The sequence below is a fragment of the Bos mutus genome, chromosome 9, assembly GCF_027580195.1.
Source record: "Bos mutus isolate GX-2022 chromosome 9, NWIPB_WYAK_1.1, whole genome shotgun sequence".
Taxonomy (NCBI): Eukaryota; Metazoa; Chordata; class Mammalia; order Artiodactyla; family Bovidae; genus Bos; species Bos mutus.
In genome coordinates, this window is record NC_091625.1 from 14728154 (window position 1) to 14745192 (window position 17039).

Sequence of the window (17039 nt, forward strand, 5' to 3'; positions counted from 1 at the left end):
TTACACTCCTGGTAAGAGATCCCAAGGGTCTAAAATTGAGTAGTAACAATGGGGTGATTAAGATATGTATGCAGGAGCTCAGTCAGTTAGACTTGATGAATTGGATGTGAAAAGTGAAAGGAGAAAAAAGTTTACAATCACTCAAAATTCTAGCCTCAGAAACTGGCGGTTGATGGGAACAATGGAGGAAAATCAGATTTATGAGGAGGTATCTTAGGATTTTAGGGCTTCCCTGGTGGTTCAGTCAGTAAAGAATCCACCTGCAATGCAGGAGACTGCCTGCAATATAGGAGAACAGGGTTTGATCTGATACTGATGAAGTGAGTCTGATTCTTCCCACTTAAAGTGAAGACTTGGGACTGGGATGGTCTCAGGGGTCTCCTTCAACTTTAAAATGTATGTATCGGAAATTACAGGTGAATACTATGAATTTGGCGACCTACTTAAAACCTCCTAATCAAACAATACAATCATTTATCTAGTCTTTTTGATCTTAGTGTCCAGGAAGTATTTAAACCTTATGTTTTACTCTGTGGAAAATTTTCTTTCAATACTTCTCTCTTCAATTGATGTTGGTTCTTTCAAATGAACATTGTTTTCTTTGGTATTTAAAATGATGTTATTGTATTCATAAAATATGCAAAAGAAGGTATCACTAAGGAATTACTCTTTTTGTAGTTAAACATGCTACTGGGTAAAGTATGGTATAGGAGAGTGAGTTAAGTGCATGTGAAATCATGTGACTTGTTAAAGGTTGTTTGGTTGTTTGGGGTCTCCTAGGATACTTAGTTGTTTTTCCACCAACCCACATATCCTCTACATTCCTAATAAAGCCTTTGGAATCTACTGGGCCTTTAAAGGCTCTCTCACTACTTTCTATGACTTCACCATATCATTAAAAATCTAACATTATTTACCATAATTTAATAGTAACAAGCTTTGTAACTGTATCCAAGGATATGAACTTGTTTGTTGTAACAATGGCCTGAATAATCCCAAAGGACATTAAAGAAAAAACATACCATGTCAAATTTTCAGTAGTTTTATTGAAAAATGCCTCTTTTGTTTCAGAAATAAATAATATAAGGCAGTGAAATTCACAATCTGCAGTTAAAATATAAAAGCAGCAATTCTATGTTCATAGTCTTGCAAACATTTTCCAACTGCTTTTGATAACTAAGAAACATTATGTTCTGGAAAAAAAAAAGTTCATACTAAATATACAACACAAACATGCAATTCCATCTCTGCAGAATAATCTGCAATTTGGCATAAATGTTAGCGTGTCTAAAACAAGGAGGTTTAAGGCAATATGGAACTGTGTCCAGTTGATACAACAACTTCAGCTACATGGCTTAAGGTTTGTGGTTTTTAAAAAGAGATGTATAAGAGCATTCTATTCCCTAATGTACGACAGAGAATAGAAGAGGAAGATAAACAGTTGCAATGGAGTGACTTTTCCCTCTGTTTTGGTTTTACGAGGGAAACTGCTTGGATGGGTGTGTAACTGAATTGTAGGTAAGTATTGGAAAAGATAAACTGCCTTCTCGAAATACACCATCGCTCTGGGTTCCAGGACTTAACTGCTTAAGAGTTTCACTGAGGCTGCCTGCTGAGCTACCTAATTAAGGCACAAGGCACGTTCTCTCCCCGCAGCTTTTGTGAACAAAGAATCTTGCAAGCAACTTCAAGGGCAAAGGTAAAAGACTTCTACAGACTGCGCGGGCAGCGAGCTAGGCTTCCTGCAGGAACAAGGTTCGCTAACAGTCAAAAAGGGTACTCTCCGATGAAGCAACGCCGGAAGAAACGTGTCAGGTAAGACGTCCACTGCTCCGTCTGACCTGTAAATGGGAATCCGAACACCTCCCCGCAGCCCGGCCGCGCTGCGCAAGCGCGCGGGGTCAGGGTCACTGCCGGGGGCGGTGGGGCAGGGCGCGCCGCCAGCGCGCGTGGGGAGGATGCTCGCCTGCGGGCTCGTCGGCGCCGTAGTCCTCGTACTCGTCCGCTGTCCGCTCAGGCTCCACCGGCACGATGAAGGGCTCGTGCCCGCCCTCGGGCACGTAGGGCTCTGTCCGATTCAACATTACAGTTATGGCATGATTTGGAAGAATACACACACACCAAAAGCTAAACCATCACCCGAGGGGACTGCACTTCAGTCTTAATCTCATGACTATAAAGGCAGAGAAATTACAACGTTCTGATTCCATTTGCAGAGAGAATTTGGTGATCTGAAATGGCACTTGTTTGTAACCTTCAGAGGTCCAGCAGTAAATACAATCATTGCACAAACACCTGGAAAGGGTCAGCAACTGGGCCAAAGAAAACTGTCAACCAACCCAGGTAGGATTTTTTTTGCAAATCCCCAAGTAACTTCATGACTTCAAATTCCTCAGTTCAGAGAACCACTGGGAAAGATGAGCAAGTGATGGGGAAGTTATATTAGCTCCTTAAAACTGAACTCTGGAGGTGAAAATCAATTATCACCAAGTAATATACAGTACACGACATTTTCTGTGGCTGTCTGGCCCACAGCCTGAGTTACAACTGGTGGGTGAGGATCACCCGTGACGACAGCAAAACAGGAAGAAAAAAAGGGATTCTAAAATTTTGGTTTGAAAAGGATGATTACAAAAACCCAAATGAGAGTACATGTACATAAGATAATCAGACATCGCTAACAAGCAAGAGATGAGATTCTAATTCGATGTTATTCTGGCAGAGAGCAAGCGGCAGGCAGAAGCTGATTGTAGAATTGTTAAGTGATTTTAGTGGACAGTATCACATACAAATCATTTACAAGCCATAATTAGTTTATTATTTACATAAGGTACTTCTCTTTAACCAGGTTAATTGTTTTTCCCGAAATGGCATCATCTCCGCGGTTAGTAGTTTTATTATGCGCCTCTTTCACAACCGAGGCGCCTCATGAGCTGTGTTTGAACTTTTTTTTTAAATAATATTTTTCTACATTATTACTGAAATGCATCAGGCTTATAAACTAACACCACTGCTTTTGTCTCATTCAAGTTAGTATAAAGAGTCTCCACCCTCCTTTATGATGTCCACCCGGTTCGTTAACCAGATCTGTGGTGAGATTTCCATACAGACTCATTTTCTAATAAGCACGTGCGCAAACATCTCAGAAACAGGATTTTCATGTATTCAAACTGTAAGCAGCACTGGCGACTTAGAAAATTTGTTAGCCGGAACCTGAAACAGGTCAAAGATGATAGTTTTTAAAAGTTGAATTACTATGCAAAAAAAAAATATCTATACACATTCATTTAAGTATGTAATGGTTAAATTATATATGTATATATCCATATATTTCAAGTTACTCATACATACCAGAAGGCAGAGGTAATTAAAATTTCTTTGATAAAGAATGAAATTGCAATTTTGTGAATGGTTTGCATAAGAAACTTAAGATTCATGATTCTTTTTGGTCATATGTAAGTATGCACATAAATATATAGATATATAGATATTTAGATATTCAACTACTCATGCAGTACTTGCTAGTAGCCAACCATATCAAACAGCATATCATTTTTAAAACTTGCAAGATGCTTGAGGGTGCACTGATGAAAAAGGTCACTGCTGACCACTGCCCACAGCATTAATTTTTTAATCTCTAAATCAGCATACTGCCTCTGTCCCCATAGTCCCCGAATTCAGGCTTAAGAGACTTCTGCCTCCTGTAATTGTCAAATTGTCAAATATTAGAATTTCGTGACCAACTCTTGAAAAATTAGGTTCCAGAGTTTATAAAATACTAATTCATGGACAAAGTGAAATAGTGAAATATTTTCAGTTGCCTCCACTATGTTATCAAATAGTCTGCCTACACATTAGATTCCCAAAACAAATTTTATATATATTATTAGCATTCTACAGTTTTTTTAGGCAAAAAAAAAAAAAAAAAAAAATTCAATAACATTCTTTGAACTATCAGGAAAAACAGAAAAGTTTATGTTGTGATTTGATAAATGCAGAAGTATAGAAAGAAGGAGAAAATATTCAACTTCTATCAGTGAAATAATGTCATAAAAATTAACATTGATTCTTTTGAGAGAGACTATTACTATATAATCAAAACACACAACTGAAAGAGGTTCTATCTTCAAGAAATCCTAAAATCAACTTTCCTTCAATCCTAGGGAACTTTATTTCCATACAGGTTTTTTTAATTCAGTTGAATTTGGGTCCTTATAATGGCAACAACATACCTGGATAGCCTTGTCCATTGTATGGGATGCTGGCACACTGGGATGAGTCACAGTATCCAGGAGGACCCGGGGGGCCTCGGATACCTGAGTTTCCAGGACGACCAGGGGGACCTGGAGGACCTCTGGAACCTGTGGACCCTGGTGGACCCGTCCTCGATTCTCCTTGTGGACCTGTTGTGGGTTTAAGACAAGTATTGCCCCTCTTGTTAAATGCGTCTCCTAAGGCAGTCAGCAATACTTTGGCACCTCCACTACTTCAAGACCAGCTGATTCTCTAGCATATAGTAAGAAAATATTTCCTTAGAAATCACCAGTATGAAGCAATGTTATTTCTGAATCTACTGATACCTACTCCTGGTTAACACAAATGTAAAGATTTAACCTCCAGGGCTGACCATGGTTGCAAGGGTCTCATGGACCTTATAGTGAAGAAAACAATTCATTCTCAATCTAGTAAACAAAATGCATAGAACAACTATTCTTTCCTTCCAAAACATCAATAAAAAGCCTGTGAATGAAATCTTGGGATATGTCAGGATTTCCAACGAGGATATATTTCCTCAGTCCATTAGCAATAGTCTATTAGTCTATTAGCATCTTGAAGAACAGCGGAAGGAACAGGAAATGACACCATCCTTAACAGCTGTGAGGCCAAACAAAACAAGTAGGAAAAAAACAAAATAGGAATCCCATAAAAAGAAAACAGCATCCCTCTGTCACTAAAACTCAGACCCTAATGTATTAAAGTTAGAGTAAATCTTAAATAGAATGTGCTGAAACTTTTTTTTTTTTTAACAAAACATAAAAATGAGCAGGATCAAGAGGAACTTCTTGCTCAAATATATACCATGATGCTCAGCCTGCCTGAAGCTCACAGGATGAGTTTGTGCCTCTGAGGAGGGTTGTGTGCTCTCTCAGTCCTTACATGTTCTCTTGTTTGATGTACCAGCAAAACCTACCTGGGGGGCCAGGCAGCCCTCGAGGTCCTGGAGATCCAATACCCCTTTCACCTTTCTCTCCCGGCAAACCTAAGCAAGGACAAGATGGTAAAACACAGAGGGAAAATTATCTGGGAAAAATGTAGTTTTCATCGGAACGATAATATTTGATTCAAGTAATTCATTTCCCTTAGTAAAAGCAGAACCCAATTTTTCACAGAAGTCCACTTTTTAAGCCAAAATTCTTTCTAGACATTTGGGTAATTCCAGATTCATGGCCAAGAAACAAATCTGGCTACAACTCAGGGGAAAAATTATTTGAAGAAAACAAATATGTCGAATATATTATTTTAGAAACAGTAATTAAGAACAGAAATCTTGAATAAAGAATTAGAACCCACTGAAGGCATCTCAAAGGTACCTTAGCTTCAGTAACCCTATGAGGATGGCAGCTAAACCATCAGAATTATAGAAACATCTAGGTTTTCCCCAAATTGTTAACCACTACTTTCACAAAGTCAGTCCCCAGCATGCTGAAACATCTGGAATCAGATAATCTTGTTTTTCTTCTTCTCCTTCAATTATACTTATCTACCATGAAATTAAAGCCAAATAAACACATAAGACCAGTTCCAGACCCTGAGTAAAGGAACCAGAAGAATTTGGATCTAAAATCGTAAGGCTGCTTACATTCAGTTGCTGCCCAGCTCTTGCCAGTCAAAACAATTAATAAGGTTTTAGCGCCTGATTCCCTTTGCCAAGAAACAATTTTGCTCGCTAACAACAACAATCAGAAAACGGCATTGTCTTGACCAAGATCTCCTGACAAAATCTTCCTGTGTTCTAAGATAAGGATCTCTATAGCCTGAAGCTGCCTAGAAAGAAAAACAGGTTCAGGGATGCGTGACTCTTCTGGGGCTGTCCAAACAAGACCAGCGTTGATTGCCAAGCTCAGCCTTCCACGCGCTTTTCGACCCAGCTTCTACACTTCCAGATTCCTTCCTTGTTGCCTACCTCGTTCCCCCTGGGGCCCCTGCATCCCTGGTGTGCCTGGGAAGCCAGGCCGCCCCCCAGGTCCTGGTTCTCCTCTGGCTCCTGCGCTGCCGGGGGGGCCTGGGGGGCCTGGAGGGCCTGGCTGGTTGCGACTAGAGTGGTAATCATTTGGAATCTGGTTCAGCATCTGATTGAATCTGTTCATCTGACCTAAAAATTAAAATAAGACTTATTAGTCAGAAACCCAGGAAGGAGGGGATGAGGACATGAAACAGATTTCTCTTAGTATTTAGTGACATTCATCTCTGTTCCTGCCCGCTCCAGCAAACATTTTAATTAGAATCCCAACCCTAAAATAAAACACTCCAGTCATCCCAGACAAAATGATCCCTGATAAGAACACCAAAAACTGTCTAGTAAGCCATCAGCATTACTCTAAACATAAAAGACTTGTGAAAGTTTAACGTGGGTCTGATATGAAGCCCCAAGGTTTTGCCCGATGATGTCACTCAAAAGAGAACCTTTTTTAAAATTAATAAGTGACAGCATTTATGTGTGTGTGCCTACAGCAGTGATAATCAGGCTTTAGTGTAAACTGGAATCACCTGTGAGATACTTCAAACACTACAAATTTCTGGGTCTCATCTCCAAAGAGTGATTCACCAGATTTAGGGTGACCAAGGAACTCATTTCTCACACGCAGCATCAGTGATTCTAAAGCAGGTGCTACTCGGAACCGCCCTGGGAGACAGCTGGCCTAAAACTTCTGAAAAGGGGGCCTTGAGTTGGAGGTCACACTCAGTTTGCAGGCACTGGGCCTTATCACTTAATAAATTTCATCGAATAAGGAGAAAGAGTCCGTGAATCAAAAGGAGGCAATAAAAAGTTCCCCATCAACATGGACTTTTCAGGATCAAATTAATCTCCACGGTCCACGGTCCTCCTTCCTTAAGAGTTAGTAAAACTCAAACGTCATAACTTAAAAGATGCAATGATTGCTGCTTCAATGGAAACCCAGTAAAAAATGCTAATACTGAAACTGAAAGGTCCTTTTAAAATGTGATTTTGTATCAGACTGAATATAAGGATAACTGGCTATGATTTTACCTTGGGTTACTGTTTTATCTTGATGACAATCATTAAAATATCATCAGCTTTATCTAACAGGATACAAATCTGACAATGTATAAAAAGAGGTTGTGAAAATGAAATAGAAACATTTATCTTAGAAAGTATGTATCTTAGAAAATACTCTGCATTTTCCTGCAATTAACTTAAACACTCATATATTCAAAGGAAAAGAAATTTTACCACTTATCAATTGTTCACAGACTTGTCTTGCAACTGCTCGCATCATGTTCTGGGAAGCGATGTCTCCCTAGTGAATTAAATCAGCAAGTACGATCAGCATATTATTTTCATAGTTCCAGAGTTCAATGTTTAACACACAAAATAAACTTGTAAGTCAAATTTTAAGAAATACATACTCTGTCGCCTTTCTCTCCTTTCAGTCCTGATGGACCCTGAAATATAGGAATTTCAAATATTACAAACTGACAAACACGGTCTAAAATGACTTATGAATGGACATGATGAAAGACAGCAAGGTCTATTTTCCAACAAAGTAGCAAAATCACACATCGTGTTCACATTGAAGTTACTCACTTTTTGCTTGTCTGTAAAAAGGAATCTAATCTGTCTCCCTCTCTCTCTCTCCCTCTCTCAGAAGCACGTGTCCTCCAAAATAGTGCTGAGATGTGAATTTTATGATCATGTTCAGAAGTTATGTATTGCGTCTGCATTTTATGATGCCCAGTCACAATAGAGATCTGGAACTGAAATACATGTCACATTGCCCTTGCTACCATTCTACCCTTTTTTCATGTCACAATGGCTGGGGAGCTCAACTGGCTATTGTAGGTTAATCTTGGTTCAGTTCTAGTAAGAACCCAGACCTTGTAATAGTAAGACCTTCCATCAATTCCCTAACTAAACATGCATCTCTAACTAAACAACTTCTTCTGGTGATTTTGTGCACTGAATATGAAAGGGCTACATGCCTCACTTATTAAAGAACTTAATCCAAATGGTGGTCCCACATCCAAACAGAACTACAGAAATTTGTTGTTGTTGTTCAGTTGCTAAGTTGTGTCCAAGTCTCTGCGACCCCGTGGACTGCAGAACACCAGGCTACCCTGTCCTTCAGTATCTCCCGGAGGTTGCTCAAATTCACGTCCGTTGAGTCAGTGATGCCATCCAACCATCTCGTCCTCTGCCGCCCCCTTTCCTGTTCTGTCAGGCCTCTCACTGGCCACGAGAACATCTTGGAAAAAGTCTTCCTTCTAGTGGAAGAAGTTTTTGTCTTTCTGTGTATCTCCAGGCTACCCCCTGAAAAGAATACCCACACCACTGACAAATCTAATGTTCAGATAACATCCCAAACTGCATCTTACCGTCTCCAAGACTTTTGCCTCAACTCCTCAACTTCCATCCAACTCGTCTTCCTTTCTCCCATTTTTGCCCCTTTCAAGTCTGTTCTCCACAGAGAAGCCAGAGTGTTACTTTTAAGAGGAAAATCAGCCCATGTCACTCTTTGGCTCCAAAGGCTTCTTATCACACTTAGAATTTGTGGGCTGGATAGACCACGTGATGGCCTCTGCCCGGGTACTGATGTCGCCTCTCCTCACTTCCTTCACTTCAGGTGCTCGGATCTCTCCGCTGTTCCACCCACGTGCCACACTCACCTCCCTCAGCCTTTGTTCATCTTTCCCCACACCTGAAATAACGTTCCCACAGATGCTCCCAGCCTCACTGCACCTGCTCGGACAGGCTCCCTGACCGCTGCATCTGAAATAGCCCGTTCACACCACCATAATGAGCCCCTAACCCCTTACTCCATGTCTCTTTTTTTCATATCACTCATCATCACCAGAAACTATATTATGTATTTACATTTTTGGTCTATATCCCCCATTAGGATCTCCATGAGGGCAAGGACTTTGTCCTGTTGATGGTTTTATCCAGACCCTAGAATGCCAGCTAGCAGTTAGGCACCAAACCAAAGGGTGTTGAGTAAAGGAATAAAAATATTCCATCAGCAGTTCTTGGAAACATCCACTATACAACATCAGGTATTGTACGTTAACAGGAAGATAACTCTGCATACAAGCGCTAATGACACGTTAACAGTGACTGAGCTAAGTTCCCTGCTAAGACCTTTATAACATGCAACTGCTAGTTTTGGTTTTAGAAACTAAACGTAAATAGAAAACAGAAGAAAAGGAGGGGCAATTTACCACCTTAAAAGGATGGTTAAAGGAAGGAAATGGGGTAGATAACATCCAGATAAATGTCACCAAATTGTACTTATAAGAAAAACTAGAGCTTGACTCTCCCCTTACCAAAAGTACTGGACTCCCATGGAAACATTATTTAGCTTGGAGCCTTTTGTAAATTTCAGGGAATCTTTTTTGCGTTAACTGCTACTTTGTTCCCATTTGTTGTTTTGTTTTGTTTTAATTTACTGCCTTTCTGAGATTGGTCTAGTATGTACCATTTAGAACTCATCTTTATTGCCAGTATCTTGAGATCTCATTTCAAGTAAAGGAAGTAGAAATTTCTTTCAGGTTTCTAGCTGCAGCCATCAATTACATCAGTGATATTCTTATGTTAAACTCTATTTTTGGTCATCATAAAAAGAAATAGAATTCTGAATGGGTTGAAAAGTTCTGTGAATTCTGAATGGGTTGAAAAGTTCCATGTACTTTTAACCGCTCTTGTGAAGTTTCTGCCATGATTCATTAATGAAGAGAGAGTAATAAAGTCGTGCTAGAGTATACACAGAGTATGAGGCATATCAGGAGGCCTTTCATCATTATGCTGCTTGCTTAATTTTATGTAAACATAGAAGGAGCACCATGGCACATAAAGATTCTACCCTAAGTTCAGTTCAGTTCAGTTCAGTCGCTCAGTCGTGTCCGACTCTTTGCGACCCCATGAATCGCGGCACACCAGGCCTCCCTGTCCATCACCAACTCCCGGAGTTTAAACTTTTTTAACTTGGGTTTATACTTGGGTTTATACTTTTTTTTTTTTAACTTGGACAATACTTGAGAGAAGTTCCATTCAGAGAACAGCTCTGATAGGTGTGTCATTACTAATATCGGACTTCATGATCTCCGAAATAAATTTTTATATTTCAGAATTCTACTCAAAAAACTGCTTAAAATAAATTTATTCTTCGTAGACATAAATAGGGAAGAGCTTGTAAGGAAGAATATGGAGCCCAACAGTCATTACAAATATGTGCTCAGTCGCTCAGTCATGCCTGACTCTTTGCGACCCCATGGACTGTAGCCCACCAGGCTCCTCTGTCCATAGAATTTTCCAGCCAAGAAAACTGGAAGGGATTGCCATTTCCTACTCTAAGGGATCTCCCCGACCCAGGGATCAAACTCCTGTCTCTTGCATTGGCAGGCAGAGTCTTTACTACTAGCGCCACCTGGGAAGCATTCAGTTTTGGATTTCTAAATTTGCAAATAGAAGATATGCATTATACCAGCTCCACTGTAGGAGAAGGCAATGGCACCCCACTCCAGTACTCCTGCCTGGAAATCCCATGGACAGAGGAGCCTGGTGGGCTGCAGGCCATGGGGTCGCTAAGAGTTGGACACGACTGAGCAACTTCACTTTCACTTTTCACTTTCATGCATTGGAGAGGGAAATGGCAACCCACTCCAGTGTTCCTGCCTGGAGAATCCCAGGGACGGGGGAGCCTGGTGGGCTGCCGTCTATGGGGTCGCACAGAGTCGGACACGACTAAAGCGACTTAGCAGCAGCAGCAGCTCAACTATTATTTTAATCAAAACATCTGATAAAAAGAAAGTTAAACTAGACATGAGTTGGAGCAGGGCAGTGTAAAAAAGTAAGACAATGGATTAGATAAATTCTTTTAATTCTGGGGCTAGTGCTCTAGTGCTCTAGCATCCTCCACAGAAGAGGAAAGAGCGAGTGGCATGGCCACAGGACGTTCACAAAGGGTTAACTTGCAGAGCATCCACGGGGGCACCATGCACCATCATGTTTTTCTGTCTTAAGCTGCATACCACTCCTAAATAAAAAGAATGATTCTGCTGACCCAGCTCTGAGTGTTTATACAGTGCAGAAATATGTGTCTTGGCTCATAATCCCATTCTCCTTTTAAAGAAACCCTATGACCACAATTTTCATCCCAGAATGTTATAACTTGGAGAGAAAAATTTTAGAACTAGTACTGAGTTAAATCCATGGGTTTAGCATAGTTTCAACAAATGCTTCAAAAGTATTACAGCAGAGATAACATAAATATGCCACAGTCTTGCAGTCTCTTCATCACTCACAGTGGAATGACTAGGCATGCAAGCCATCCACTTACTGGTCTGCCGTGATCTCCGGGCTTTCCTGGTTTCCCACTTGGTCCTGTGACTCCTGGAGAGCCTGGACTTCCCTGCAAGACACAGGCAGAGAAAACAAAAGGTTACCATGAAAGAGGAGTCCCATGTAAAGTAAACTTAACAAAGCACAGAGGGTTTTGAAAGCTTTCAGCACATTAAGGAAGAATAAAATTAAATTTAAGATAACATGGAGGAAAAAATATTGAAAATTCATATTCAATCTTTATGGAGTGTATAGTTGAAAAATACACTTGAGATCATTTGAAAAATATATACATATACTGTTTTCAATCAGTTTAACCATTCACAGACTGGGATCCTAGTAAATTGGCTACTAAGTGAATTTACAGAAAGCAATTTCTTTTCATTTATTTCTGTTATCAAAATAGAAAACACATCAAAAGACAGGAACGAAAATTTTGTTTGGGGAAGAAATTGAGAAGGTATCTGAGCACCATGTCGTGGAGTTCATCTCCAGGAAGTCGTAGCTCAGCCTAGAAACTCACTTTTTCTTTGGTGCATTCAAATAAAGCGTAATTCTCTTCTATCATATCGGCACCCTCAAACCCATCAAAACCGTAAGAATTTCTCCCTTTTAGCACAACTTTAAGAAACTTTAGCCATAGTTTAGTCTGTGGGGTGGCAAAGAGTCAGACATGACTGAGCGACTTTCACACAGCCATATTTTAGTAAAAATGTTTATAATATTGCTAGACAATACATTATCTTCTAAAGCTAAAACTTCCTTAAAATGGAATCATCAGATTTCTGTAAAACAATCTTCTATTCATCAATCATATACATTTTAATCTCTGTAGTAAATACTTTAAATCAAAGTTTACTATACATTTTCAACTCTATTTGAGAACATATATATTAAACATGAATCATTCATATCTAGCGAGAAGCCATGAAGAGCATCCATTACCTCCAACAACGTAATTGCAATCTCACCCGGAGGCAAGTATACAGATACTTCTTTCAGAGTCATTGGCTTCAGTATTTTTCCCAAAGATCTTAATTGGAAAACCTACTCAGTACGAATTACATCCTCTGAATGACTTAAAACTGTTCAGTAATTAATATCCTTAAAATTCAAATATAAGCTACAGACTCATAATTCTAGAACAGGAAATGACCAGCAAGATCATAAAACCCACCACTTAATGTACACATGGAAGGAACTAGAGCACTAACCAGTTAGGGATATTTTTCTGTTTTTCAAATATAACTTCATTAAACAGAAAGACTCTCTATTTTAACACATCTGTTTTTTCTAGCCAATTTTGTTTTAGGAGAATAAAAACAAGCAGGTCCCTCAACCGTGTGGTCCACAGCACAAACGGAACATGCCTCAAAGGTCAGGTTACTGAGTTTTTTCCTAGCGAGTTGGGGTAGGGGGTCAGGACAGGGAGACGAGTGTCACGCATTCCATTCTTACCGGTGGTCCAGGGGGACCCCTGGGTCCCATTGCTCCATCTTTTCCAGTAAAGCCCTATTGTAAAAATGAAATTATGTGTGGATTAGTGAAATAATGACCAAGCAAAGTGGAAAGAAACTAAACAGGATGATAAAAGTGACAGGTGAGGGATTTAACCCAAGTGCAGGTAACTTTTCAATATAAAGATAAATATGCCAAAAAAAATGCTTTCCATTTAAGTTATGCCTTTTACTGAATAATTCAGTTCTAAACTCAGTCATTTATAGGGTTACAAATAAAATCATTTTAAGAATTAAACTAGTCTTCTCCAAAGAAGGCAGTTTCCTGTTATGAAGATACTAACTTTTGCTTTTGTAAGAGTATAAAGAAATCTACAGGAAGACTAGCCCTTTCTACTGAAAAGTCAACGTCCACGAACTGGCCTGGGAACGATCAAAATAGGATGAAGGGAATGTTGCTGAGGAAACCAGGTGACGTCATAGAAGATGCAGGAGAGGCCAACCACCTGGTCAGAAAACTCCCTTCCTTGTTTCCAGACAGCCAGGACAGGACCACTGTTGCTTCACTCCTGGCTGATTTCTCTCCCCCTCTCCAAGCAAGAGGCAAAACTATCTTAACTCCACCACTCAAAAAGAAAGGAAATCTTCAATCCCCACTTAACTGTTTAGTGGTCCATCTCTCCTCATCTCACTTACAGGCTAGACCCATACCAGATCAGGTTGAGAGGAGAGATGTACCCAGGAGTGGTGGGCATCTCTGTGCAGCGTGCACAGTGCCAGACGACCTCTGCCTGGAATAAGTCACTCACTGCCCGCTTAGTACTCATCCCAAGTGCAGACCTCTGAAATCCAGCCGAGGATTTCTGAGTCAGGCAGTTTTTTATGGTTGCTGCATTCCTCTGTCAAAGGAAATTTTTGCCTCCTTTGAGAATAAGTGATAATTTTATGCATATTCTTGGATCCTAGCAAAAAGTCAAGAACATTTGGATCACTGCCTGCATTAAGTATCCACACTGCCATCGATTTTTACAAAAGAGGAAGTTTAAATGATTTCTTTAAAACTGCATTAGAAATAGTCTGTCCCTTCAAAAAAATTCAGAAACTTATAGAGATAAACATTTCAGACTGTTTTCTGGAAGATCTAGGCCTGCTTAACAAAAAACAGACTCTAAATTCATCTGATATAACATCAACACCACTCCTGGGAGCCACTTAAGAAGCAAAAATGCTCCAAGTCTGGTTTGCACAGTTGAATGTCATCTAAATTTCCTCCGACCACTGTAGAAAACACTCTTTTTCTTTCATTTTTTAAGGTAAGTATCATGTCTATGAATAATCCTCCTTCAGTCATCCTAAGAACTTCCTTATCAACCATTTTCTCTTTTTTCCTTGCTTTACTGAGCTATAATTGACAAATTAAAATCATATATATTTATGGTGTACACGTGATGTTTTGATACATGTAGACATTGTGAAATGATTACCACAAACAAGACAACACCCATCACCTCACAGAGCTATCATTTTTATGTGGTGAGACTATTTAAGATACACTCTATTAGCAAATTTCAAGTACACAATATAGTATTAACTATAGTCATCATAATGTACATTAGATCTCCAGAACTTATCTGGCATAACTGAAACTCTGTATCCTTTGTCTAATATCTCTCCATTTTGCCCTCTTTTTCAGCCCCTGGCAGCCACCTGCTTCCAGGAGTTCAGTTTTTTTGAGATTTCATACATAAGTGAGATCATGCAGTATTTCTCTTTCTGTGCTTTGCTTATTTCAGGTGGCATGTCCAGGTTCAAGATTTATCCATGTTTTGGGAAATAATAGCATTTCCCTCTTCTTTTAAGACAGAATAATATTCCATTATATATATTAAACATATATTCATATATAAAAATATCACATCTTCTTTATCCACTCACTCATGGGTGGACAGTTAGGTCTAACCAAGTCATTTTCTCTTAGAAGTAACATATACCTAAATTGGGATGAGGCAGATTCTATTCTGGCGACCTCAGAAGGGCTAACACTGAGCCATCTGCAGAACTTTGTGCTGCAAATTTTATTTTTTTTACTTTCCATTTTCAAAGCTGCAGCAGTTATTGCTGCTTCCCTCCATGGGAGGATGGCCGAGAGGACCTGTGGTCGCTTTCACAGACACACGTGTATGACTTGCCTGAACATGTACTTGTCTTGCTACTTTCTAACAGGCCCCACAACTGTGGCTCATTTGAAAATCCATCTGTGCTGAAGGTAACCTAAGCCTCTTGCTTCTACCAACTCCACCTTGCTAGAGACATCTTCCTTCATCACCATGGTCTTGGGCGTGCTCTCCTGAGTTTATTCTCTTCTCTCCCACCACAGGGTTCAAGTTTCTTCCTTCCTTTCTTTCTTCATTCCTTCCTTCCACTCTCTGTCTCCCTTTCTCTTTTGGCTGAGATGTCTGCACCCAAAGTCTAACTTTCCAAAACCGTTTTATGTTCCATCAGCTGTGACTCCTACTCTCAGCATTAGTGACAGGAAACTGAGTTGTAGGTACAAGGCTGTGATGGAAAAAGGACGAATAATTTCCTGAAAACCTTCCTCACTCTCAACATGAGGGTCCTGGGTTGCCTCACCACAAAGCTGGATTCACAGATTAAAATGTGAGACTGAAAAACACTGTCCTTCCCACCCCTCACTTTCAGGGAAGCAGTGATGGTGGGGATGGCTGCCTGACCACCAGCTCAGAAGAAGCATGTTGATGGGGTGGGCACTGACCACCCAGCGAGTCTGCATGGAACCCATGCTGAATCACGTGCCAACCCAACATGGCTTTCGTAGTAGCAGTGGCAAGGGAGGCAGCCCATCATTACTTCTGTTTTTTTTTTTTTTTAATTGGAGTATAGTTGATCTACAATGTTGTATTTAATTTCTGTTATACAGCAAGGTGACTCAGTTATACATATATATTCTTTTTCATATTCTTTCTTATCATGGTTTATCATAGGACACTGAACTATATTCAATATCCATTATTACTTCCTGACTGTGATATTTTTGGTTTCGTTGACTAATTGTATAGACCAATTGGTCACCCTTGCAATATCATTGTGGTCCTTTATTATAAGACAAGAATTCAAATAAAACTAGAGTGCCAGTCTCCAAAGAGTCAGAAGAACATGTATAAGTGCCAGCAGGTCCCAGGCTCCCAGAGAATAGTTTTCTCTTTGACCTCATTTTCTCATAAATTCAAGAGTAGGCAGTAGAGCAAATAAATTTCATTGGCAAATCATCCAACATTTGGTATTATCTGGGCAAAACTTTGCTCCATCTCTTCTTTGGCCCAACTCTTCTGCCCCATGGTGTCTTGGAGGTGTTAAGGTTAGCAAATCAATGCGTGAGTGACAACTATTATAGCCCTGGCCCTCTCAGAGCCTGCTGCTAGCCTTATGTTTTGACTTGATTAGTCAGAATACAGACAACACTCAGACTGCTGTCTAAACTAGAAGGTGCTGAAGTCATTAGTGACTTGGTTCTGAGCAGCTCTAAAACCTTCTATTAAAGCATCTGTGGTCTCCTATGAAACCAAATGTTTCTGTAACATTAAACAGAGCACAGAACTCACTGTGCTTCTCATCTACTTGTCATAGAAAAAATTGGGTCTCCTGTACTGATTTCCTCATAACTCAAGAACAGACCTGAGATCTGCCATAAAAAAGCAAAATTCCTACTAAGTTCCAGGTGCTATCCATCACAGAGGCCTGCAGATGGTATCTGAGTTCTAAAGGTGTAGAAAAGATGTCCCTGACCACATACAAAGTGCCAAGGGAATCAAGACTATTCTTAGAGTTACATAAAAGATGCCTCATAAAAAAATTTTAATTTTCAGATTTAATGCAATTTTCTAGGATTCTTGAATCTCTTTCCAATGAACCAAAAGTCGTTGGTTTTCAGAGCATGCTAAATTTTTTAAAATTTCCAAAATTCTAACAACTCATTTAAAGTCCCA

The 17039-nt window shown here is 39.8% G+C and overlaps 1 protein-coding gene across 3 annotated transcripts in view; it reads right to left on the minus strand.

The window, feature by feature from the left end:
- Nucleotides 1-1026: 1026 nt before the first annotated feature.
- The window catches only part of COL12A1 (collagen type XII alpha 1 chain), a 117627-nt gene continuing 101614 nt past the window's right edge, over nt 1027-17039 (minus strand). For 2 of the 3 annotated variants that reach the window (XM_070376207.1, XM_070376205.1), the window contains 8 exons: nt 13037-13090; nt 11577-11648; nt 7651-7686; nt 7475-7541; nt 6185-6373; nt 5192-5260; nt 4233-4403; nt 1027-2068 (listed from right to left, as the gene is read on the minus strand). In XM_070376207.1, coding sequence (XP_070232308.1) covers nt 1908-2068; nt 4233-4403; nt 5192-5260; nt 6185-6373; nt 7475-7541; nt 7651-7686; nt 11577-11648; nt 13037-13090 — 819 coding nt within the window. In that variant the 3' untranslated portion in view covers nt 1027-1907. Of the gene's footprint in view, nt 2069-2519; nt 3214-4232; nt 4404-5191; nt 5261-6184; nt 6374-7474; nt 7542-7650; nt 7687-11576; nt 11649-13036; nt 13091-17039 lie in introns of those variants that run through there. The other variant, XM_070376206.1, reaches the window with a different exon arrangement.